This window comes from Galeopterus variegatus, unplaced genomic scaffold (genome assembly GCF_000696425.1).
Source record: "Galeopterus variegatus unplaced genomic scaffold, G_variegatus-3.0.2 Scaffold5104, whole genome shotgun sequence".
Classification (NCBI taxonomy): Eukaryota; Metazoa; Chordata; class Mammalia; order Dermoptera; family Cynocephalidae; genus Galeopterus; species Galeopterus variegatus.
In genome coordinates this window covers 118167-145929 of record NW_007731215.1, presented here as the reverse complement: position 1 = coordinate 145929, position 27763 = coordinate 118167, and the positions used below count along the sequence as shown (strand labels likewise).

At 37.7% G+C, this 27763-nt stretch overlaps 1 protein-coding gene across 1 annotated transcript in view; it reads left to right on the top strand.

Moving 5' to 3' along the window:
* The window catches only part of CDH6 (cadherin 6, type 2, K-cadherin (fetal kidney)), a 28637-nt gene extending 15069 nt beyond the window's left edge, over window positions 1-13568 (top strand). Inside the window, exons 6-10 of the mRNA XM_008588924.1 lie at window positions 3011-3147; window positions 5073-5194; window positions 6257-6374; window positions 6528-6779; window positions 12047-13568. Coding sequence (XP_008587146.1) covers window positions 3011-3147; window positions 5073-5194; window positions 6257-6374; window positions 6528-6779; window positions 12047-12537 — 1120 coding nt within the window. The 3' untranslated portion in view covers window positions 12538-13568. The remainder of the gene's footprint in view (window positions 1-3010; window positions 3148-5072; window positions 5195-6256; window positions 6375-6527; window positions 6780-12046) is intronic.
* Window positions 13569-27763: the final 14195 nt, after the last annotated feature.

The window sequence follows — 27763 nt, the reverse complement described above, 5'->3', positions numbered from 1 at the left end:
TTGATAGATTAATGTATTTTTAATTGTTGAGATAATGTCTTCTGGGAATTTAGGCTATATTTCTGCCTATATTACTGTTTACACCAAATACCATTTTTACCCACTGCACTATTTTATGTTTTATGAAATTAGCTTGTCAGACTGGGTTGGCTGTCAGCTAATTTTGAAGTTTTTTGCTTCCAGCTTTCCCTTGGTACATATGAATCTGATTTATAGATATAGATTTAATTCTAAAAATACAGAGATATATTGGTATATAAATGCTTATCCCACTGATTCCTTTTATAGGATAAAATTTATTTTTATATTAAAAAAGTACATTCATACATAGTTTTTGGTTGTTTGAGACATAAATATTGAACAACTAGGTGCTAGACACTATGTTAGGTGCACAATTAACACTACAGAATTCTTCCCCCAAACATTGATTTATCATTATGCAGGCACAAATCTTTAATTCTTTAATCACACAAAATAATTTTCTTCCAATAATTTTATCACAAATGCCCTTTGGTTTCCATGAAAGAATCTTATAATATGTCACTATAAATACATATTATGAAAATTTTACATGCAAACAAAAAACCTCCTTTACCAACCCATAAATCTTCCTGGGGATATGTTAGAAGACAAATCATTTAATCACAGAATATGATGAAATCTTAGGGAAAAAAATTTAAACAGAGCCACTTCGCAGAATGATCTGCAATGGTCATGATGGGATTGATTACTTTGTCCCTTATAAGTGATAATTACAATTAATGTGACTGAATGGTAAATATCTTTGACATGAATTAAAATCACTTTGGAAAGAAAAACAACAAACAAGTAAGGCTTTGAGTGCAAGCATCTTTCCTAAACAGTGTAGGCATTTTAGGCTTTCCGTGAATTTTTAAATCTCCCAATAAAAGAAAAATATATATACAATGTGGATATTTCCTAGATAGTTATTTTCTCTTTAAAATCAAAAGTTGCCTTTAACTAAAATATTCTCACCCCTTATCCTTTATTGCAAGGCTAGACGAGAAAATGTGATTGCTTATAAAATTTAAAACTATATCAGGAGGAAAACAGACAAAGAACAAAAAAAGATTACTGTTGTATATAAATGTAACTGCTTATAAAGGCAATAAGTAGCATGTCTTAAGCATGACACTTATCATGAGAAAAAAGTCCGTAGATAATTGTTAAATTTCTTATAAAGTCTATGAATATCGAGATTTCCTTTTTGGTAATTAATTATGTGCTATAAATATTTATCATTCTCAAATTAAAAATGAAAGGCTATTGAGCAAGTTCATTGCTGTTGCCTAAATTCTTGATAAATGTTGATTCGTGGTATAAATGGCAAAAATAATACTATTTCAGCTGTTTCAACTCGCTTGATAATAAAAACATTAGTTTATATACACTGAAACCACAATTCCAACCTAATGATATATATACCCATTGTGTACTTCATTAATTCTCTTTAACATCAGGTTAAATAGCCTACAATAATAGAATGTCTATTTCACTTAAATACTTGCTAGATGACAAGAATAAATTTTACTAAGATTAAATATATTGCTTATTACAGTTCACTATTTAAATTTTAAACCAAAATAATTCATAATTCAAATAGAATCTTGGACCTGATACACTACTGCAAATTACTGTAAGAAGGGTTTATTTTTCTTAGAGCATTCATAACAATTCCATGTGTCTGACTAGTTAAGTCATTTACTTAAATTGCATTTCTACTGAGCTGACATTTTTAAACCTTCGATAATAATATAAGTTTTAAGAATCCAGCTGAAATAGGCAATTCTTTTCCTAAGGGCCTTAACATATCAACTTGCTTCAGAGTTTTCTGTCTAATGTCCCCTTCCCCAACTCATAAACATACACATATACTTTGTCCCCTTATGTAGCTATTCTAAAAAGTAATAATATACTTATAAGTAAGATAACATTTTTCAAAATCTACTAGTCTTCCATGAGTTTCAGAGTTAAAGCCTCTGCTCTTCTTCGGTTTGTAAAATACCACTCTCGGTTTTCTTTGAGTTTATACAAACTCTCCCTCTTAAATATTTATCAAGTAGCTACTCTGTTCTAGGCACTGTTCTAGTCCTTGTGGGTCTCTGTTCTCCCACTGGTCCTTTAAATGATTCTGTCCTTAATATTTTTCTCCCTTCACTGGACATTTTCTTCCTAGACAGTTGAATGAGAGATCTAAGTTGTCAGTCCAGATCTTTATCTTGCGCTTCGGACTAGAAAACTCTTTCTGGGCTTTCTTCAGGCACCTCACCCTCAACATAACAAAAACAGAACTTACGACTTTTCCCAAATCCTCTTTTTCATTCCTCTTTTATAAATTTATGACAGTACCATCCAACCACTCTCAATTCAACCAGTGATCTTTGTTAAATATGATTTAGATTGTGACACTCCCCTACTTAGAACGCTTTGGAAGATTTACAAGATTTACATTGAAAGATTTACAAGATTTTGCATTAGAATAAATCCCAACTCCTTACAATGGCCAGCCCATCTTTCTACAGTCTGGACTCTGATCTCTCCCCAGTCTCATCTCCTGTCTCCTTCTCCTGCCTAATTAACCTTGGCCTCACTAGCCATCTTTTGCTTCTTTCAGCAGAATGATTTTAAAAATAAAATGGATAATAGAAAAATAACCAATAGCCTACATATGCATACAAACATACACAAACACACTAAAATTCTGAGGTTCTAAAAACTTGAGTTAAAAATGTAACAATTACCATATAAACTTGATCCAAATACATATTAAATCCTCAAAATCATGCAACTTGTCCAGTGAAATTACTAAGACCTCAATTGTAAAGAACTAATTTCTCAAAATATTTTGCTTAACGTTAAGTTATAGATATTCAAATATGCACTACAAGTTGGAAAAAAGATCATGTAACAGATATTCTGGGGATAGTTTTATGATATGAGAATAGCAAATACAAACAAAGCCTTTCTAAGTGCTACTCTGCATTTTCAGGTATTCTGTCGATCGACACACAGATATGGACAGAATATTCAACATTGATTCTGGAAATGGTTCGATTTTTACATCGAAACTTCTTGACCGAGAAACACTGCTATGGCACAACATTACAGTGATAGCGACAGAAATTAGTAAGTCCAACCTAATGCCGCTGAGGTTCCTGAGTGCTGGAGTGAGTGTCCCGGCAAGGGCTCATGGAACGCAGCTGAAAATCGTCACCATGTATTGATGATCCCACTTGATACATGTTGAGGGGAAAGCCCTGGAATGACTTACAGTCATGTTTCTTCTGGACATGTGCTGGTTCATTCATAACTGAATGAGGCAACCATGGAAGTTCTGCAGTTTGGAGACAATAGAATGGGAATGAATGCATCTCACTGAATTGGTGCTTGCTGGATTTGATTCCCAAAAGCTTACAAATTAAAACATTATAGAAATAACAGAAAAAAAAATGAACTCTCTGTTAGACATTGGTAGCATCTCACTGAATTGGTGCTTGCTGGATTTGATTCCCAAAAGCTTACAAATTAAAACATTACAGAAATAACAGAAAAAAAAATGAACTCTCTGTTAGACATTGGTAGGGGGTGATGGGAAATAAGAGAGGCCAAGTACACTCTAAAATGTGGGCATTGTTTAGAAATCTTTTGGATATTCATTCTCTAGCTTTCTATAGAATTTCTATTTTAAAATCTTTACAGAATTAAGGATACAAATTACCACTTTTCCATGGTATACCAAAGTGAGCAATACAAACCACCAAGTAATCACTAAAATGTTTAGAATTTATTTTATGGTAGTCCCCACGAAATGTAAAGCAAAGGAAAATAGTGCCAAAAGAATGCTTCAGATAAAATAATTATACACAATGAAAATCAGTGTGTATTGTAATCACAATGTGTAGAATGAAGTACGTAAAAGAAAAATGATATTTAAAATAATATTTTAATGTGTAAAATAGGCTTCTCAATTACAGTTTATTTATTAGGCTTTATTTTTAATTTTAAAAGTCCCAAACATTTTTATCTTAGCTGGGTATCTAGTGTGAAATATTCTGTATCAAATGGTTTATTACAGTCATATTCTTTGTCAACATGACTCATGAGATTTGAAGTGGCTAAAGGATTATGGGTGGAATAATAAATAACCAATATGGGCAAAATGAAGCATTACTTTTTGATAGTGATAAGAACACCTTATTAGAAATTTGTTAGGTAGGAATTTGCTCTTCAGAATTTATGCCAAGAGACTGATGTGGATACCAATGACAGAGCACCCTTAAAGCTGTAAAATTACAAAATTATTATTCATTGAAAAGGATCTTTTTTTATAACATCATGAAATTTTATTTTTTACTCAAGTAGTCATTTTATAAGTATTTTAAGCTTTGTACCTAAAAATTCTATTTTTCACATTTAACTTTTCTAGGACACATTCTAGAGTATTCGTGATTAAGACCTTTTAAAAGTTTATACTCAGCAGCTCTAACTTTGGAAGAATGATGTAAATAAAATTTTAGATGCAAGGGATCTTAAGAATCTTATTGTCCAGACTTCTTAACTATCTTTGATGTAACAGAAACCAAGAGCTTGTATAAAACCAGTTCAGTACCACCCCAAAAAAAAAAAAAAAAAAAAAAAAAAACTGAGATCCATAAAAATTCTTTGGTCTCATAGTGATTCATTCATTTCCCCTTTTTTTCCTCTTGGCCGTATTTTTTCAATCTGCCTGCTTCCTTGGCTTCCCTGAAAATCTACCTCTAAAATGTCTTTCTTTATTTTGTGTTACCTTAGGGTTTATTATCCAGTTGTACTATATCAACACAAGTAGTTTTGTCCCCTAGGCATTTTTATCAGGTACATCCAACTCTAGAAGTAGCAAACAATCTAATTCTACTTTTTTGTGACCATATTTGGTGTTTAATGCCCTGCAGTACCCACAGCAGCCTTGCGGAATCTGTTTGTGAATGAGAGTGAAAGAGTGAGTGAATATTGTCTAAAAGGGATTAACCATCAACATAAATGCCTGTTTCTTTCTTTTTGGTATGTGGCAGATAATCCAAAGCAAAGTAGCCGAGTACCTCTATATATTAAAGTTCTAGATGTTAATGACAACGCCCCAGAATTTGCTGAGTTCTATGAAACCTTTGTCTGTGAAAAAGCAAAGGCAGATCAGGTGAGTTTCATAAGAAAATACACTCAAATTGAAAAGCAGATTAATCTAGATCTTCTAATAATTCAGATGATACACAGAGCTGAGGGCTACTTGTAAATTATCTATGAAGTGAGTGCTAATGAAATTAACACTACTAATAAGAACCAGGACAAACGTCTAACTTGCATAAGAGAACAAACAGTTTCTAAGAACTGGAAGTTCATCAAAGACTCATGCTAATTCCAAATCAGTCTTAAGTTTTCATTAAAATAGATTAGTCACAGCTTTATCAGAAAAATCTTTATTGATGAGCAGATAGTTAAATTACCATATGTACTTGAAAGTAATAACTAGAACACATTTACAATTGCCTATAATTCATGGTTTCGCTTATTTACATTGCCCATCTGTACAAGTAATACAAATTCATGAATGTTTTACTGTTTTACACATTTGTCCCCACGTGAAATAGGTCTTTGCTGCCAATGATATAAAAATTATGTTATACTTTGTCAAAATAGAAATGCACTGTTAAAGTACATGTGCAAGTGGGAAGCTGAATTTACTGGGTTTATATACTCATTTTCCTTTAGTTTTTTTGCAAGTTGATAGCTTGTGTGTAAGTGACGATTGCATGTCTAAACAGAATGTCCACAGAGTGCTTCCGTCTTGTTAAGTTGAAATGTTATCATAGATCATTGTGACAATTTATAGCCCTGTATCACTCTAGGGCAGTGTTTCTCACTTGGGGTTTATGCTCCCCAGGGGTATTTGGTAATGTCTGGAGACAGTTTTGATTATCACAACTAGGAGGGTGCTACTGGAATCTAGTGGGTAGAGCCCAGGGTTTCTGCTAAACATTCTCCAATGCACAGCACAGCCCCTGACAACAAAGATGATCACTTGCTCTGTGGTTTTCTAACCTATCGGTTCTTTGCATAGAGCGGAATCACTGTGAGTTTTTTAAAGGCTACATTCTTTAATTAAAATTAAAAAGCATTTAGTCAAACAATTTACTATAAAACTGTAAGAAACTCTTTCGAGGTTCAAAACCTTATGACAGTTTTATGGTTTCTATCTTAGTTGATTCAGACCCTACACGCTGTTGACAAGGACGACCCTTACAGTGGGCACCGATTCTCATTCTCTTTGGCCCCTGAAGCAGCCAGTGGCTCAAACTTCAGCATTCAAGACAACAAAGGTAAATGAGCTCGGGTTACCTTCTCTACATCTATATCTGTGCCTGCGTTTGCATACATATCTATATCTGTATCTACGATCTATTCTCATTGTGACTGATCCATTACATGATGCAGTTTTCACATACATTCGCCACTTTGCTTTCTGGTTCCAGACAACACGGCGGGCATCTTAACTCGGAAAAATGGCTATAATAGACACGAGATGAGCACCTATCTCCTGCCTGTGGTCATTTCAGACAACGACTACCCAGTCCAAAGCAGCACTGGGACAGTGACTGTCCGTGTCTGTGCATGTGACCACCACGGGAACATGCAGTCCTGCCATGCGGAGGCCCTCATCCACCCCACGGGCCTGAGCACGGGGGCCCTGGTTGCCATCCTTCTGTGCATCATGATCCTACTAGGTAAACTGGTTCTCCCTGCATCCTATCTCCCCATGGTGAGGGGCACACACTGTTACTGTGACACTCTAGATTTATCCGCCTCCCCCATTAAGGCATACAGCCTGATCTAGGTGAGTAGAGTTATATGATGAGAATCTGTGTTGTTCGACAATGAACTCGTTTTTGCTTAAAAATGGCTTTGGAGAATGAACAGATGTGGAACTTGCCCTTGTCTTTGCTTGCCCAGGGAATGATGCCTCCAAAAGTTCTCTTGTTTATGACTGGAAATGCGTTTTGAGGGGATTTCGGGGCAATATAAAGATGCTCTTTTCATTTCATTTGTTGTTTAATATTTAACTTGGCAAAGATGGTTAAATTTTAAAGAATGAAAGTCTCCTGGCATGAAGTATACGATGAAGCCCCTTTCTACAAAGGTAGAATTTAAACATCAATGGGAAAGTGGAAAAAGGAGGGTGACGACTTCTCCTCTCATGCAGGAAAAATAAAAACTATAAAAATTTCTTAACCTAGCAAACTTATTTGGATGTACCCATTTTAATGACTACCTTCTCAGTATTGTCCTCTGATTGCTGCATACACAATGTCTGTTATTTCACCGACTCTCAATAACAAACAATTTCTGTGATTAAGGAAATAAATCTAGGTCCAAAAGAAACTAATGTAATAAAGGTGAAAATCAAAGTCTAACAATGATTCAAATGAAATTTTTACCCTCAACCAACTAATTAAGTCTACACTTTGAGCTCAAATGCCTCAACAGGCTCTTGACTGTGAACCAAGAAATCAAATGTTAGTTAACGCAGCCTTTTTGAAACAAAAGCAAGATTCACAAAGCTTGCCTATACAGTGAAACAATAAAGATGTTAGAGTGAACATAGACTACACAGGGGAGAAAACTATTTTTAAAGAAATGAAGACGGTGACTTTGAGAAGAGTAAAAGACTACATTTCTCCAAGAAGAGAATGCCTAGGGATCCCTGCTCAAAGCCTTTACATTCTGAATCCACTTTGCTAATTATAACAGAAGCCTTGCAACTCAACTGCAAACTGTGATTCTCTTTGCCAGCTAAGACTTGGGGAAGTATTTTAAGATATGAGGATAAATAAAAAGTCACCGTGTGCAAAGACAAATCAGTGTTTCTAATGGTGTGAGTCTGTAAAAATTGTTTTGGAGGGTAATGATATGAATGTTCTTTTTGATCCCAAGGGTTATTTTTAGGAGCCCTGGATTGGCAGGGCTGTACCCATGTAGTATTCTGTGGACCCTTTCTGTGGTCTGTGGAAGGAGAGCCAACTTCTCATCTGCTGGAGGTGATTCTTCCTTTCTCACATCATCTACCCATTTTCTTTTCCCCCTTTTCTTCTTTCTAATCAACTCACTTTATTTTCCCTTTTTGTTTCCTTCCTCTAAAGAATTTTCTGTCTCTTCATTATTCCTAATGGGCCTCAGTGCCTCCCAGAATTCTGTACCTAATGAAAAAGGAGAAAAATGGGACTTAGCCCTTACGAGGTCCACACCATAGGCTGGATGCTATGCAAGGTGCTTTACAAATGTTTTTCTCACTTAATCCTCAGAACACTATGGTGTATATTTGCCACAACTTAAATGTGAAAAATGAGGTTCCAAGACGGGAGGTCATGTAGCCAAATCACACATCACATAGCAGTAGCACTAAGTTCCAAACCCAGGTCCTCCCCCATGAGGCTTGGTGCTTCCACAATGCCCTCAACTTTCCCTGTGAGCTTATGGAATGCAAGGCCATTTTCAGGCTGAAAGAGAGCCCCAACTTAAAATGGGATAATTAAAGAAAGTGAACATAAACCTGAAAGTTTGTAAGAGAAGAAAAGCCACACCGACATAGGAGGAGATCTGGAGTCAATAACATGGCTCATATGGCCTCTGGTATTTTACAAAATGGAACAACAGTGAAAGCAACTACTATATCTCATGTCTCTATTTGGGTTTAGAATTTGCAAAACTTTCACATTTATTAGCTCATTATTGACAACAACACTGGGCACCATGTCATTGCTTCTCTTTTACAAATAAGAAAGCAGGCTTAGAAAGGTCAAATCATTTAAGTTAACCTATTGTAAAAAAAATGAAGTTAGTCTAGTCAGGCCCCCTTGCCTCATACCCGGCTGTGTATGATTCAGCACATCTGTTGTGAACAAGTTACATAAGAGTAATGTTAGTGCACATGTGTGCCTATGTACCCCCTGGTTTGTTGCCACTATTGTGTACTTTAATATATAAGACAACGGCTTCGGACCACTGGCAGTGGAGCTTGCATCTGAAATAAAGATTGTCAACTTTTCCAGCAGCTACCCAATTTTTCTTTCAATTACTTGACTCACAACCTACACAAACCAGGGTAGAGGGTTCTGTGATCCAACCTGACACCTAGATCTGCTGATCTCAATTGGCTAGCTACCTTCTTGTTTGATGATAGGATTTGAGCACAAATTTGCCCAAGTGCCCCTCACCCTCTCAAAAAATCTCACTGCTGTCCTCTGGCCCCAAAAGGGTGAGGGGGAAAGGTAGGCTCAATTCCTGGTAAGGGAACCTCATCAGTGTGTTACTTTCTTAGACTGTTTTTGTCCCATGTGATTAGAAATCACATTTTCAGTTTATAAAAGTTAGCTTTGATTCTGTTCAGACATGTATTTGGCTAGTAAGAAATGATATAGGCAGTTTTAACTGTAGAAGAAGTAAGCCAAGAATAAATGCCTTTATATGACTGAAAGTGCACTCTTGCTTCTAGATAGCTGTACTTTCAGATGTGTATAGGTCTAATATAAAAGATATAGGTACCTTATGCTGGAGAAGAATTAAGAAGTGATAAATGCCTGCTATCTTGCATTAAATGACTGAACGAACCCATGTGCATTAGAGTTTAATTTTTTGAGAGACAGTTGGCTTGATTCTATTCTGTAATCCCAAAGGCCATCATCACTTGCAGCCCCCTGTTTTGCAAAACCGTGTCTTTGGTCACACCAGAAACCAGCATAAATAGCAGATCATGGGCATTCTTCTTCCCAAAGCCCTGCAGTTCTCCCCCCCACACACCCCAAAATAAAGGTGAAAGGTAAAAGGCATACAGAAGCCTCCCAGGCCCCACAGGACATGGCCGTTCCTTACTTCTCGCCTTTCCCCAGAATGGTTTGCCAGATAGCTCCTTGGATAACTCCTCATGTCTTTGTTCAGATGATGCAACCACTCCCCCAAAACATACACAAAACATATGTGCTGTATGTTCATATGAGGTCCTTGAACATATACAGAAGCATTCCCCATCCTATTCTGTTCTGCTCTTTTTCGTTTCTATTGCACTGATCACCCTATAATCATTTCCTTGCTTATCATACACATTGTTTATTTTCTGTCTCCATCCAACTCACACCCCACCCACCCACCCATTTACCCCAAGGGCAGGGCTCTTTACCAACCTTTTTCATTGATAGTGCCTAGTACCATACCTGGTACAGAGTAGCCATTCCATAAATATTTATTGAATGAACGAATGAATGAATACCATGAGAGGATGTGACACATGAGGCATCAGGATACTCTCAAGCAGCAAGAGGGAATGTGTACCATTACACAACCACACCCTTGGAAATGGCAACTTTGCATTTCCTTAGGAAAGAGAGTCCAAAGATGCTTCAAAGCACAGCAATTAAGAATGCAGGCTTTTTAGTCTGACCAACCTGGCTTTGAATTTCACCTACATGTCCCATCTCTAAACCTCAATTTCCTCTTATGTAAAATGGGCTTTTAATGATGGCATCTACTTTCTAGGGCTATTAGATGCTTCAAAGCACAGCAATTAAGAATGCAGGCTTTTTAGTCTGACCAACCTGGCTTTGAATGTCACCTACATGTCCCATCTCTAAACCTCAATTTCCTCTTATGTAAAATGGGCTTTTAATGATGGCATCTACTTTCTAGGGCTATTAGGATAATTAAATGAGATTCAGTATGTTAAACATTTAGCACAGTGCTTGGCACATAGAAAGCTGTCAAGTGGTAACTAATTATTATTATTAATACTATTAATGTCTAAAATTTTAATACATCGACACATGGATGTACATATACCTATTATTATACATGTAAATATATGTACCCACTAAAAAAACATTATTCTGCAATTCTTATTGTAATAATCAACTTTCATGGCTCATAAAAATTGGGCCATGTGATGGAAGAGATGGGAAAGAGACATTACTGGTACTTCCTATAATAAACTCCCCTGGACAAACCCAGTTTAACAATGCTTCTTCTGCCCTGGATGGCTGTTTTCTCTCTATGCTTTTGCCGTGTGTTTATGTTCCCACCCATATGTCCATTAGTAGATAGATGTGTCTGTCTACAGGTGTCAGCTGTGTTCTATCCAGCCAGCAGTGAAGAAAGATCGGGAGCTACTGAAACACAATTCCTACTTTGCCTCTCATTTGAGTTAGAAGGCAGAATCAAAAGAATGAACATTCTGGCTAACAAAACTTATAGAACATGAACCGTTGAAAAAGAAAAATAGTTCTCACTTAAATGTGTTTATTTTGTTCAGCTCAAACAGAAATAGTGTGGCATGTGTATTATTACCTGTCCCCTACAAATTGGCCGATCTTGAGGTCCAAAATGGCTTTATGAATTATCTCTGGGTCTCTCCAGGTATTATCTGTAATAATATTTCCTTATAGGTAGGAAAGGTATGCAAACCTTCGCATCTCTACTTTGGGGTTTAAACTAATTTTACACTTTTCTCAGAAAAGAAAAAAGAAGACATTGTGCAAAAGTTATTTTAGATGTGGAGTTATGCAAACCCTTCAACACATCCCGAAGGTGCCAGCCTTGTCCTTAAAACCAGCTTCAGAGCATTTTAGGTGTTTCAGCATAATTCGCACTCTTACTGCAGCACTTTCACGGTGGCTGAGGGGTTTTTTTTGTAATTTTATTTTTTCTTTACCTTAAAACTAGTTTCCCATTTCAAAGCAAAAGGGAACTACTGACAAAAAATGATGGTATTTTATCCTCTACTTAAATTGTAACCTGCTTTCAAATCGTTGATCCATCTTTGCGGGGGGGTGGGGGGCCAGGTTTGCTCATGGATGGAGGCAAGTGCATCCTTAAAGAAATAAAAGTTGAGTCTGCATTTTCTCGAGAACTTTTAAAACTTCACGTTCGCGAACAGTGTTTCTTCCTGACATTAATTGGGTGGCAAATTAACTTTCCCTTCCTCTTCTGTTTTGTTTTCTGCTTCCAGTGACGGTGGTGTTGTTTGCAGCTCTGAGGCGGCAGCGAAAAAAAGAGCCTTTGATCATTTCCAAAGAGGACATCAGAGATAACATTGTCAGCTACAACGATGAGGGTGGCGGAGAGGAGGACACCCAGGCCTTTGATATCGGCACCCTGAGGAATCCCGAAGCCATGGAAGACAGCAAACTACGCAGGGACATTGTGCCCGAAGCCCTTTTTCTACCCCGACGGACTCCAGCAGCTCGCGACAACACCGATGTCAGAGATTTCATTAACCAAAGGTTGAAGGAAAATGACACAGACCCCACGGCCCCGCCTTACGACTCCTTGGCCACCTACGCCTACGAAGGCACTGGCTCGGTGGCCGATTCCCTGAGCTCGCTGGAGTCGGTGACCACGGATGGAGACCAAGACTATGACTACCTTAGTGACTGGGGACCTCGGTTCAAAAAGCTCGCAGACATGTACGGAGGGGTGGACAGTGACAAAGACTCCTAATCTGTTGCCTTTTTCACTTTCCGATACGACACTGAAGTGTGTGAAGTGGCTGTTTCTTTATATTTATCCACTGCTCCGTGAAGGGTTCTCTGTCCCACCCGTTCCAAAAGCCAATGGCTGCCACCCATGCGGATCAAATGTTAGAGACTTTTTTCTAGTACACTTTTATGAGCTTCTAAGAGGCAAATTTTTATTTTTTAGTGCATCCAGTTAACCAAGTCAGCCAATAGGCACGGGCTGGGGGAGAGGACAGAGAGCAGGATTTTCACTTTTCTCTTAGGGCAGGTTGGGGACATGTTCATTTCTACTGTCCTGGTACCTTCCTACCCTCCATTGACTCAGGTCAGCTGGCTGCTCTAACTGCCCATTTCACATGCTAATGGCATACGGGATTGTGCTTTAATGACAGAAATATAATTGTAGGAAGAGAAACAGGCTGTATCTGCTCACAAGGAGATAAACTATATAGGGTGTGTGTTTGTATCACAAAGAATTTAAAATGACATTTTTCCATCCTGTTTGTTTTCAAGAACTTTTTCTGCCACATTCAAAACATCAAATCCACCAACGTTTTCAGATTCTTGTTCCTCTTAAGGAAGAGAAGCAAGTTAAAGGGCAACATTCAAAAACAACAACAAAAAAAAAAACCTGAAGACTTCATTCTTCACCACTAATTCATAATTTGTTATATATTAGACATGCAAAAGTTTGCTTTCGTACCATATAAAGGAAAAGGGAAAATAGCTAATAATGTTATCAGAAGAAATATTTAACACATTTTAAAGTTCGGGTCACCAAATATATCACAAATCACTTGAAATTCTGTCAACCATCATTAGGCTAATGACAAAAAGTCTAATTGTTGAAAAGTTCGTGAAAGAATTCTGAGACAAATTTTAACTCCTTGTCTGTAGTTGCCATCAGTATTATTCTACTATACTTGAAAGTAGCAGTGTGAAGTACAATAATCCATATTCTTCAGATACTTCTGATACAATTCGGTTGAGCTAATAAAGTTAGATTAAATAAAACTTAAATCCCATTCTCGGAGTCCAGTGGAGAGGTGAAAGCCAGCCACACTGAGCCTAATACCCTGCCCTTCACAACCAGAAACATCCATGTATTTATGTAACAATAGATGTAGATGAACAACATTGAGGTCATAGTGAAAACCTACATATTCCTTGTTTGAAAGATGCTTACAAAGGAGCAACTTGGATTCCCTTCAATAAGAGTGTTTAAGATTATAGTGGAAATGATTGTTGATTTTCAAAAGGATTCATATTTTTTTGTTGTTTTTAACTTTTCTTCCAGGGCAGCCCTGCCAGCCTTGTCTTTGAACTAATGATAAAGTAATGGTCTCAAACTACTACAGAAGAGTAATGTAAAATTCATCCAATCTATTATTTCCCTAATTATGCAATTAGCATCATAGTCAGTTATTATCCAGAGTCCCCAGTTGAACTGAACTAATCCTTCTGGCAGGTTCAAATCATTTATTTCGTATGGCTGTTTTAATGACTTTTGTCGTTAGAATCTTATATTATGCAGTCATCAGAAATTTCCAAAGTACTGTAATGAAAACATTCTTGTTTTGAAAACCTGAAAAACAGACTCTGTATATATATATAGTATACACTTAAGAATATGCTGACTTCACTTATTAGTCTTAGGGATTTATTTTTAATTAATGTTAATTTTCTACGGATAATCTTAGTGTCCTTTCCTTTTGGGGATAATGTCATATGATCACATATTTTGTTTGAAAACATACGGTTGCTTAGTTAATTTTTAAATAGGCATATTACCCAAGAAGTAAAGTTGGCACCTTCAAAACAAGAGAAATGGAGTATTTTGGGTTACCCAATTAGAGTGAAAAAATTTTGCGACCATATTATTCCTTCTGTTTTCTCAGTGGTTTCCTATTTTGTAATGTGCTGCCTTGTATACTAACAAGTATTTCATGCTTGGGCTATTTCCTGCTTTCAGGGGTTTTTGTTTTTGTTTTGTTTTGTTTTTTCTAGTTCCTTATACACACACACACAGAGGAATGCAAACAAAATGCTATGAGAGGGCTTCACTGTAACGAATCAATAGGTATCATAGTCACAGGTTAATGTTGAAAAAGATAGCTTAGTAAATTAATAAGAACTAGTTATAGCAATAGAACAACACCTTAATCACATGATTTACTGTAAAATTAAAGAGCTCTCTATCCTATGTTCATGTCATGTAACAAATTGAATCAAGAAAGATAGTCCTGTAAAAAGAAAGGTATCATCAAAAGTCATCCTTTTGAACTTTTGGCATTAACTGGAATTTCTGAGGGTTGACCCCAGCAGTTTCCAATGTGTAAGGGTAAGGTTTACTTGCACCTAAGTGAAAGTAAGTAGTCCTAAAGTGGAATACTTGAGATGTAATTGGAATGATATTTTTATCCCACTCTGAAGATGATACAGTGTACCAAGAGCCAGTTAGTATGACTAAATATTAAAATAATTGTTTAATCTCTGGCCACAAAAGCTGATGAAGAAGTGAATCTATAGGAAATTGGATAATTTGAGACTGGAGCTGAATATTTAGTACCAGGGTCCTGTAAGTATCAAGTTGAAGTGACATTTTCCTCTAATTAAGACTCTTTGACATCATGAAAATAATAAGAGCCTACACATAGTTCCATCACGCTCCTGCTCTGTCTTGCTCCCTTCCCACCACGACATCAGGTCAAACACCCTGCCATGCATAGACTCTTTTTTAGGTCCTAGGTCCCAGGTCAACATGAAAGGTTACTAGAGAAAAAAAAAACCCACAGTTTTCAGCTCAATTTTTACATTGTCTGTGTCCTGATTTTAAATGATAATGATGAGAAACAGGAGAGTGAGAAGAACTAAAATTTAAACATTTGCTTAGTCACTGAAAAACTAAAATTCATTAAACCTAAGCAGATGGCTTTTGTGGGTTGCTCCAAGGACGTTGAGGCCTTTCTAACCATTCTTTTTCTGCCCTCCCTTCAGAATGAAGAGTTTCTATAAACTACTAAGATGTTCCCTAGAATAAGCTGAACTTCAAAAACATTCAGCTGTTGTGCATAAGTTTAAAGACCCTTCACTTTATGGCCACCTTCTGCTGAAAGGCCTGAAGAACGTTTGTGCCCAAATAGGTAAATAAATTAAATAGGAGAGAAGCATAGATGGTTTCATAGAACCACAAGAGAGGAATTCTGAGCACAGTAAATATAAGTTTCTTTCAGAACTTTCCTGGCTTTATACTTTGGGTGCATAAAGGGAGGTTCAGCTACAAAATTACTCCATTTTCAGATGGAACAAAAGCTGGCAGTTCAATTTTAACTCAGTATAAAAATGTTTGGTTTAGTTTTCATTTTCAGCTCCCCAAAAGTTGTGCAGAAAGTTCTTAAAAATTAAATTTGTATCTTGGAAACATCCAATTTTATGGATCCAAATTAACTTTAGAATGTTTTCACTACTTTCATTTTTAAGTACATAAATTTTAGATGTCCTGATTTGCTGAACAATATCTTACATCAAATGCTTTGCCTTGAAATGGATATTTCATTGGGGATAATGGTAAATAAACTATGAATTGGGCATTCCTAGATTCTGTGTACTTGAGCACCATAAAAAGTATGCAGTTGAAAAGAAAGATCAGAGTTGATTCCTGGGAGCAAACTGAATATTTAAATCAGGTTCTTATTCTTATCAGCTAACTTCACTTTCCCCAGGAACAGAACCACTAAATAAATGCTTTCATCCTAGTCACTAAATTCAAAGTGATGTAATTATTTTGGAAGAGCACTCTAAAAAGTCATGATCCCCACCATTTTGAAAGGTATCCTCTGAAAGGGCCATTTTAGTGTAATTTTAATTGTTATGTTTTATCTAGATGAAATCGTTTTTGAATTGTGACACTGTGGCAGAGGATTCAAAATCCAAAAAGTCTGCTGTGCTTAAATTAACACCACAACCAAGACTTCTTTATCAGATTATAAGAGTAAAAAGATTAACACTTGCATGTGAACCTTCAGGAACATGAACTATTTGCTAAGCTCTGACAAGCAGCTTTCTTTTCCAGAGAATGAAGAATTACAGTATGGTCTCCTTAAAAGTTCAGTGACTATTACAGTCACAGCATTTTTAATCTCCCCTTGGCATCTTTATGGAATAATTTTCTGAAGAGATAATTCTCTACTAAAAATATCAGACCCCAACCATATTTAATGTGCAGAGCAATACCCTCTCAGAAAGGAAATACACTGACTCACACACTTGTTAAAAGTTAATAAAGAAATAGCTCATTTTTAAAGCCAGAAGTTTATGGTCTCTGCATCGTCAATTTCATTTACGCATCGCGGAGACAATCTTTAATCTACTCCGCATTTTGTAATACCTTATTTATGATGCATTTTTATTTTTTAATTTGGGGGGAATGTTAGCCCAACAGAGCCAGCAGATGAAAGTGTTGAAAGGAGGTCAGATGGAAACAAATGCTATTACCCACTATGTCTCAGACAGGACTGAGGCACTTAGCCGAAGAGCCACTGGGTTATTAGATTAATTTCAAAAGAGCTTTTACAAGTTGCTTAATTCCATTTAAAAAAAAAAAAAAAAACCCATGGACCACAAACTCAAATTTCTCCTCAAATGGAGTTAATTTGACAAATGAGGCATGGATCCAGCATTGTGGAGAAAGCTTTCCACCATAATGAGATCTTGGTCTTTCTTGTGAGACTACACTATTTATGTAAATATGTCTGGAGGCACCTTCTATAAGCTTTTAGTTTTCTATGATCTATTAGTTTAGCGTCTATTAAAGAATCAAATGTATAGAATTACTAAGCATTCAGGAGGAATGCTGCGTAGCAAATGTAAAACTGATCTGCTCGGAAGAAACATAGGAACGCTTCAAACCCACTGTACTGTTTTGTTTGTGATTATTTTCATTGCTTTGAGGTAAACTGCATAAGAATAGGCCTTATATTAAATGCTATGTGCGTCTTCAGTAGTACCAAGCTAAGGCAATTTGGCATTCTCCTACTGTGATTTGTGATTTTAAACCCAGAAAATAAAAGCTTTTTGGTATTGATTGTTTTTAATTAAAAATACTTCCAAGTATAAATTGAAACTGATGCCACCCTTGAAGATTTACTGGTTGGATTGCTCCCTTCATGTTTTTCTCAGTATCGTTCATTTCTTTGGCAACAAGAACACCTGATGGAAACAGTCACTGCTCAGCTTCCATCAACATTTCTAGTTAGGGAAATTTTCATAACTTCAGAGTTTACATGAGAAAGTTTTCTGTATTAGAAGAATGGGGTTGAGACAATTAATGTTTTAGCTCAGTGTGGCAGGACCATTTGTTGTAGTCACATGACAAATACGCATTCCTTGAAATGGCTTCTTTTATTTTGTTTTGTTTTCTTAGACTTATAAATTTGAAAAGAATGCAATTTAAAAGTGATTTCTCACAAAGAGTAAATATGCCTTTTGCAAATCAATTTTTGTAACAAGTTATTTATATGATATTACTTAATAAACTGTTTTTTTCTAACTTGTTATTTTTCAATTTTCTCCAACTATTGTTTGTAATCACAGAGCTTTTTTTCAATGTACATGTTGATACACTTTATCTTTCTGAATCTGCTGTTTTAACCTCTCAGATAGCTAACTCCAGCTGACTTGTTATACAATAATTAGCTTGTAAACAACAGTTTCTCCCAGCCAGCAGTATATATCATTGGTACTGCCCTGCAGATTTCTTACTGCTGGGACACCAAGAATTCTACTACTATTTACGGAATTGCTGTATTAAGAAGAAAGCTGTTTATCCTCATGCTAATTGCTTTAGGTAAAAAAAAGAACAATTCTATATTTTTACCCCTCCCAAATCTCCATCCTTTATTTCACTCTCATAAAAACAATTGTCTTTGGATCTGTGAATAAAGAAAAAGAAAAAAGCAACAGACAGACAAGAGAGATATAAGAATAAAATCCTTCCAGCATTCTGATACTATGAGTAAATAAAATATTTTTAGCATATTTAGAGCTATAATATTTTACATGCTTGTTCTTTTTTAAGCTGCCTTCTATTTCTACAGAGGCTATTTTACAATTTTTTTTTAACTGGGAGAATTAGTAGCTTTGCAAAGGAAATTTTCACTTATTTATTCATTTGTTCCATACATAGTAGGTGCTCCATTGTGTGCTATTGAATATTCCACAGTAAGCCAGATTGATGTATTTTCCCTCTTCACAAGTTTATGGTCCAGGAGGAACAGATGTCATAAGCTCATAACTATGGAACACACTAGAAGGTGCTGCGAAGATTTCATAAGAGAGGTACTGATGAAAGTGTTCATAGGGAGGAGAAACTGTTTCTGCCCAGGTGGAGAGGAGTGTGGGAGGTTTAGGAATTAGTGGGATTGAGATAAAGCGAGATAAGAAATCAGAAAGTGTAGCAGGGGAAAGAGAGAAATGAGAGAGATGTTTAGGCAATGCGATTGGTCTCAGCTGAGGTCTCTGAAGGGGACTAGGCTTGGAAAAGTCACATGGCATCAGAACAGGAGGATCATGAGTGCCATAGAAGCTGACTTTTTCTGTTTAGTTTTTGCTTTTGTTTTTTGCCATTTAGTTTAAAGTTAACTTGGTCAGTTTCCCACAAAAGGAAATGATGCAATTAGAAATAAACTTTTTTGAAGGATATTGACATTGTACAGAGATATACACAGTGCATTACAGCCAAGTCCCTTCCACTTTGACCCACCCTGCCCTGCCCCAGCTCTGAACCACCCCCAGGGCCCTGGCTCCCCTCAGGTGAAGACAGCAAGCAGAGGCTGTGGGAGGCTAGGAAACTTCCCTGATCTAATGGTTACACAGGCAGGAAGCACAATGTGATGTCTCAAGGACTCAGTTCAGGAAGCAAACTCCCGCAAACATTTAGATAGGGTAAGCCCTTTCCCATCACCGTAACAAACCACTTTCCATAATAATTATTAGTGTGTATTAGAGATATTAACCCTAGAGTCCACAACAGGATATAAAATTTCTATAAAGTTAATTTCTCACTCTTGCGAAGTTCAAGGTAGTTGGGCCTTTCCCCCCTTTGTAGACATGCCATCTGGAGCACAGTGCCTCCCAGGTGACCCAGGCAGGGAACATTCAGTCACATGGCCCCAAACTAACTGGGAAGAGGCTGGGAAATGCAGACAAGCACATGTGATCTGCTGAGCACTAAGAGCTTCTGCACGTATAGGTTCAGTCCTGGTCAATCTTGCAATATCTTTTCCAAATTCCCCCCAATTTCAGTCATCACAATAATGGAAGTGTTAAAAGGTAGGAATCCATTCACAAATTCAACCTTCAAGTTGAAAATCCTTTGAAGAGGTGTTTGTCCACCATCCCTGACTCCAATGCCCATGGCAGACATTGCTAATCAATTGATGCACTCTTATATGGATCTCCTAGATGTAAGCTTAGAATCCTGTAACCTTATAATCTTAATAGGAATATTCCGAGCAGCCATCAACAATAGCATAATGTTGACCTACGTGCCATCCCAAACCTAAGAGATGAAGTTCTCCAATAAAAATCTTGTTTTCTCTCATTCTAAGTTTTGCTGACTTCTTGCCACTGACATTTGCAAAGAGCATTCTGGTCTTGGAATTGTCAGAAGTTTGGAATAATTAAAGAAGCTAAAACTCTTAGCCTGCTGTAATAATTAACTCACATCTTTATTTCATAAATGAACCAAACAGCATGTATCTCTGTCCGCATAATTCAGATATTAATTTCAGCTTGGTTGAGATTAAAGAAGCTAAAACTCTTAGCCTGCTGTAATAATTAACTCACATCTTTATTTCATAAATCTGAACCAAACAGCATGTATCTCTGTCCGCATAATTCAGATATTAATTTCAACTTGGTTGAAGCATCTCCCTTCAGTTATACTCCTGACCTTTTTCTTTCATTCTGCAAAAATCATTTGAGAACCTACTCAAGGGCAGGCACATATGAAGGGGGTAGGCATACAGGGTAAGCAAGACAGATACACATCCTGCTTTGTGCATATCTTTCCATCAAGGGCTGCATGACTTAATGTCCCATTATTAATCTTAGTTTGCATGACTAAACATTTTGTACTGAGTGACACCCTGATTCTTTATAGCACTCATCTAGGTTTCATAGTCCTGAATTCAATCTTTTTCCAAATATGCTATGAATAGATATGGCTCTTTAAAAGAAGTAGACTGTCTCCTACTTCTCTCTATCATATATTTATTCCTTTTTTAAAATGTCTCCCTTGACGTATTAGATCATCTTTATTGCTTCCTGGGCCATTTAGTTTCAAAAACTTAACTTTTAAAGGTGAATATGTCTTGTTTGCACATTGGTGTAAAAAAAAAAAGTCTCCTTATACTGGGTAAAGGACAGGTTTTATTAAAGCTTTTAACTTTGCTTAGCTGCCTGATAATAATGCCTTACTTTTATAAAGCACTTTAGAAATAACTATCATATATATTACTTAATATAATTCTCCCAAAAGCTCTGTACAATAGGCTGTAGCATTCATAAACAAAGAAAGTGGGGTCATTTGCCCTTAGGTCCCATCACAGGAATTTGAATTAAACTTACTCCTTTTAACTCAGGCTCTGCAATCCTACCATCAAACACACATTTTCCCCTTTGCATGCATAGTCCAATCCCATACATTTGAGATAATATTTATTGAGAGAAAATAGGATTCTTTTTTCCTTTGTACAAATTCAAATGATGTCAGACTCTGCTGATGGCTGCAGCCTCAAAGACATTCGTCTCCATAAGATCAGTCCAAAGGCTCTATAAAGAAAAAAGAGAGACTGAAAAGCAAAATTCTGGCTGTTAACCCTAGTTACTCAACTAGTTCCTGTTATAAAATCAGAACAGTGTTCCTAAGGAAAAGTATCCTTAAGAAACATAAAAGTCCACTCAAGACGGTAAAAGCTCTTCTAATTGTTTACATAAGAGTAATCTTGATAATATCAATACTTCAGAGATAGAATAGTAGTGAGCCCTCTGCAGAGTGGTAATGCCCTGTAACAGGAGGGAGAGGAGGAGGAGTGGGACTTCCTGTCTCTCCTCAGGTGACTCCAATTCTGTGACTACAGGAGAAGTTGTGGAGGACTGTGGCCATGAACACCATGGAATCCAGTTTTCCAGCTCAGTGGTGTAGTGCCTGTGATATCCCTGCAAGACCCAATTGCTCAGTTAAGTGGGTGTCCGTGTGGCAGAGGAGCAGCCGTGAATCTTTGCTTACAAACACAATGAAATACATTTTCCTTACTTTTCTATGACTGAACTATAATTTCTATTTTGAATCCTGATTCCTGTGAGCAGCAGGAACTCAAATTTAGTCATTTAGGGTTTCTTTCCACAACCTTTCACTGACATTACAGCTCAGTTGCAAGGGGCTAAGGTCATGTCAAGAGTTGGGCTGGGAGGAAGATGAGACACAGTCGAAGCTTCAAGCTAATCTGCTGAGGGAGCTCGGAGAAGTAGACAGGTTCCAGAAAAAAAACATAATTCCCTGCCTGTCCTCCCACCCATCACAAAATGAGATGACAGAAGTTTATTGATCAGAAATTTTTTTTTATGTGATTGTCATTAGTCTTCATCCTCAGAAGGTCAGGATCAAAAGCTTAGTAAGAAAGACACCTGATTCTTTCCTGACTTATGGCTTTGGCAGAGATTCAGAAAGAGCTGAAAGTTATCTCAGCATGTTGCTATTTCCAACCTAATGCTAATGTATAACGGTTTTCTTTTGTTTTTCTACCTCAAGAATTATAAAAAGTATTCATTTATCTTATTAAACTACATTAAATAATATATTAAGGACTGAGTCTTCAATGCTTTATGAACATCTCTACTTCCTCCTTTATGTGTAAAGTATATTTTTTTATCATAAATCAAGAACATGACAAAGTGTTTTCTGCTTAGGGAATACATTTCTATAAAAAAATCCTACAAAGTTATAAAAATTAAATCACAATTGAATATTTACTTAACAAATAATTTGTAGTGAAAACAATACACATGTTAAATCCAGATTGTTCAGCTACCTGTAGATCCAAAGAAATACAAGTACCTCAAAAGGACTTGGTAAAATGAAGAGATTCAAATGACAGCCATCAAGGGAGAAAAGACTGAGGGGCAGATTCATTTCAGCTTTAAGAAATTAAGAAACCCCAGGTGAAATTCCCCACTCCCTCTCCTATTTTTCAGAACTTCTCTGGCTACTTTCCCTGCATGTATCAATCAATGAGTAAATAACTGAAGTCCCTCTGGAGTTGATTCACCAGCCTTCCTGAGGATTTGCTTCTAGTTGTCTCTTTTCAACTGGGCTTCCAAAGAAGCACTGGAACCTACAGCAAAATCACTGGGATGTTTCTCTAAAACGTAAATACACCCATTCAACTCCAGAAATAATCAGGGCTATTTTCTGCACTCCACAGGCCTCAGACATTCCTAACTTTGGAATCTCCAACTTACATAACATTAAACACATTAAAATATGTTTATAAATAATGTGTTTGTAATATAAAATCGTGTACCCATAATTTACCTTAAAAACATTAATTAGGTTATAGTTAGCTAGTTTACATAACATTGTTATACCCACCAATAGACTTCCATTAACTTTATTTTTGCAATTTTCCTTTTGTATTTTGAAGTTTTGCTTTGTTTTTTTTGTTTGTTTGTTTTTTTAATTTAGTCTTTTTTGTCTGTAGTCCATCCAAGAGCAAACAGGTACTATGTGTGTTGTTCCTAATGTATTAAAAGACGTCATGCAGAGAGCAAGGATGGGATTTGAGAATCTGCATTTAGAGCAAGTTCTGGGGTGATTCTTATGCTCACAATAGAGTCTGAGGTGGAGGCAAAGCTGTTGAGGTACCCAAACCAAAGCTTCGCTCAAGGAACTGGGTATGGGCAGATCAATTTGGCCAGCAAAGGAGGCTATATAGAAGCAATAAGGAGGGGGGTAAACTAATATTTTTGTACAAACCATACAACTTTCCTGTACTTGTTGGACACAAAGCATGGGCTCGTCTAGTAAATAATAAAGGTATGAAAACAGGTGCCCTCCCTTGAAAAGTTTACAAGTTTCCAATTAAAATTCCAAGAGTAGTTCATACACATTTATTTTAAACCCCAGGTGAAACGCCCCACTCCCTCGCCTATTTTTCAGAACTTCTCTGGCTACCTTCCCTGCATGTATCAGTCAATAAGTAAATAATTGAAATCCCTCTAGAGTTGGTTCGCCAGCCTTCCTAAGGATTTGCTTCTAGTTCTCTCTTTTCAAAGTCAGCTGTTATTCTATGAGCCTCAGCTGGGGAGCTCCCCTCTCCCAGGACCCAACCAGAGTTCCACTTCAATTAGCTTAATTGGAAGAAGACACAACCAAATTTCCAATTAGAGTTCTAAACAAGCTATTAGAGCAGACTATTTTTGTCTTTTCAGAGTAAGCTCTCCTAATACTGCAGTCGTTTTTTAAAAGGTAGAAATCCTTAAAGGTGAAAAAGTGAGTGAACACCATCCGGTCAATTACCACTGTTAATCATTCCCCATAGTAGAGTTGGGTCTTTTCACTTAGATGATTAGAAAGTAAGCCACTTAGTCATTCTTATATTAATTTTAATCTGTATTAAATTAATATGTTAAAAATGTTAAATAGTTCTTCAAAGCTTATAGAAAAAATCTTTCCACTCCACCTCAATCCCTTATACAAAGTAATCCCCTTCAACTCTTCCAGATAGTTCTTCCAGTATTTAGTTGCATATTTCTAAATAACATGAATTGCAAGAAGTTGCCATTTTTATAGGTGAAATGTTAATATCAACAATTTCAGATGGTTCAACTTGATACTACTATTTCTTAAGTTTACAGTTTTGAATATTGTCTATTGACTTCCCTCTGTGGAAAGTAAGGATTTAGATTTACTACACCACCTCCAACACACACACACACACACACACACACACACTTCTCCCCCATGCTTCCAATATAATTACAGCACAGCTTGTAATTCAGTACTCAGAGTTTACATTATCAACTGTGTGTAAATATTCAAAGTTGAGTCTTGTACTGTACTATAATTCTGCTTCCTTTCTTGTTCAACTTTATTTTTTCCTGAATTTAATATTGCCTTTCTTTTAAAACTTTGCCTATTTTTCTATATACCTGTCATAAGTCAGCCACTAACTTCCTGGCATGATGCTTAAATTCCTCTCAACCATGTGAGGTAATCGACCAGTTTTCTTTTGCTTGCAGTATCACTCCAGAAACTCTCCATCTCTTTGATGTAATGATTTTTTTTAAACATTTTTTTCTGCTCCCTGCTGCTTATCCCTATTTATTCTAAGTTTCTTTTCTCTGTTTGCCTTGGTCTTTTTCTTCCACATTAGAAGTCTTCCTCAAATTTCTGTTGATCCCTCATGGCTAATAGTGAGGTGACAAAAAGCTAATTAGAAGCTCTATGTGTCACCTGTGGGCCTCACTACAGAGTGATTGAAGGAAACTGATGGTTTCATTGGAGCACCAAAATACCATCATCTGTAGATCTTTCGTTTGGGGTCAGTCTCCACTAGGAGGATTCCTTCAATCTCCTCCCTGGGGATGTACTCGAGGCTGCCAATATTCAGAGAGTTTTACAGGACGAAGAGGGCTAGGCATGGTCCCAATGTTCAGAGTATAGGTTTTCACTTAACCTACCTGTGAGGTTCAGCTATTCCCCCTGCCCTCAACTGCACCTGCTGTTCCTGAGTGCCAGGTTTCTTTGATTCTGTGTTTCTAGCTGAAAAAGAGAAAGAAAAGTGAAAGAAGTCACTGGCTGTGCAGGGTGAGGAAAAAGAGCTGAGGTCTAACTGCCCCGATAAAGATTTATAGTCGATCTGTCTCCAGCCACACCATGGCAACCAGAGGTACTGGGCACCTCTAATTCCTAACCTGGTCTGAGTTTTGTATTATGAATCAGTTTGCTTCTTACTGGATTCCATCCCTGTGCTAGAAATCAGCCTTCAGTTTTCTCCCTTCTGCTAAGTAAGTTGCCACATATTTATCCTCCCTTTATCATAAACTTTTATTGACCTCTCTCATCAGTTTCCATCTCCTTGTCCATTCTCCTTATTCTGTGGGTTCTTAGTGGAGTTTCTAGAGAAAGAAAGTATGCATCCTGTCCAACACGTTATCCAGAATTTACATGTTGTTTCTATATTCATTCAATCAGCGAATATAAATAAATGTTTACTGTGACAGATACTTGGCACTACAACTTGGAACACAACAGACACATGGGATTTAAAGTCTAGCAAAAAAAAACTCAGACAATTAAATAAGCAATTATAATAAAGGGTTATGATGGATGTATTGGGGGAGGGCTCGCAGCTATAGACACCCATCAAGGCTACTGGGTGGAATAAATGATTACGCTTGTATGGCTAGGCGACTACACCAATTGTATTGTCTGGTTAAGGCTAGGGCCCACAGACCCTTCCAACCCATTGTACAGACTTGGTCACAGACCCCTCACAAGTCTGGCTTGGTCACCAGACCCCCTCACGTGCAGGTCCACGACCTAGGTAACTGGGAAAGATCCCAGGAGCCGTTGGCAGACGACATGAGCTCAGTCCTCAGTTTCCTCAGCAGCAGCAGTGGAGGGTCCCAGGGGCCATGGCAGCAACAGCCTCCGGCAGCAGTAGCGGCCTCCCCGTGGACCCCAGGGGCCAAGGGGCACTGTGGATCAGAACCACTCATCCTTTATGTTTAAGTCCGATATCCCAAGACACCAGGGTGCACATGCACAATTACATTAGACAATAACCAAGGAACACCTGGGCGCATGTGCATATNCCAAACAGAGTGAACAGTCTCTGAGAAGACCCAGATGTGACAGAGACCACGGTACATTTAGAGAACTTTAGAAGTTTGGTATGATGGGAGAATAACGCAAAGGCGAAATATGCTGAGGTGAGAAGAGAGGAAAGTGGAGACGAGGTCATGAACAGCAGTGCTGTTAGACACTTTCAAGAACTGAAACTTTACTCTAAAATGGAAGCCACTGGGCTGGACCGTGGCTCACTCGGGAGAGTGCGGTGCTGATAACACCAAGGCCGCGGGTTCGGATCCCATATACGGATGGCCGGTTTGCTCACTGGGTGAGCCTGGTGCTGACAACACCAAGCCAAGGGTTGAGATCCCCTTACCGGTCATCTTTAAATAAATAAATAAATAAAATAAAATAAAATGGAACCCACTGTAAGATTTGTAGGAGAGGAATGATGCAACAAGATTTTCTTTTGAGACATAATTCTGGCTCTGGTGTGGAGAGAGGCTCGGAAGGCACATGGAATTAGAAGCAGAGACACAGGATGGGAGGCGAGCGTAGTCATTCAAACGGGAGTGAGAGCAGCTGGCATTGGCACCGTGGTAACAGCGGTTGGACGTTTATGTCCACAGGTTCATGAGAGATGTAGAACGAGTTTGCTGATTGACTGGGTTGTGGATCATCCCCGTGCGTTTCTGGACTGAGCATTCATGTGGCTGGTGGTGCTATTAGAGACAGGATCCAGGAAAAGGAAAAGATTTGAAGGAAAGACAGTGTGTTCTATCTGAGCATGCTAAGTTTCAGGAATTTGTGTGACATTCAAGAGAAGTCAAGCAGCAGTTGAATATAAAGATCCAAAGTTTAAAACAAGCAAGTTGGGATGTAGATGTAGCTTTGAGAGCCAGCAACATATAGATGATAATTTCAGGCAAAGGAATGNATTGGGGGAGGGCTCGCAGCTATAGACACCCATCAAGGCTACTGGGTGGAATAAATGATTATGCTTGTATGGCTAGGCGACTACACCAATTGTATTGTCTGGTTAAGGTTAGGGCCCACAGACCCTTCCAACCCATTGTACAGACTTGGTCACAGACCCCTCACAAGTCTGGCTTGGTCACCAGACCCCCTCACATGCAGGTCCACGAGCTAGGTAACTGGGAAAGATCCCAGGAGCCGTTGGCAGACGACATGAGCTCAGTCCTCAGTTTCCTCAGCAGCAGCAGCGGTGGCGGTGGCAGTGGCCTCCTGGAAGGTCCCGGGGGGCCATGGCAGCAACAGCCTTCAGCAGCAGTAGTGGCCTCCCCGTGGCCCCCCAGGGGCCAGGGGGCACTGTGGATCAGAGCCATTCATCCTT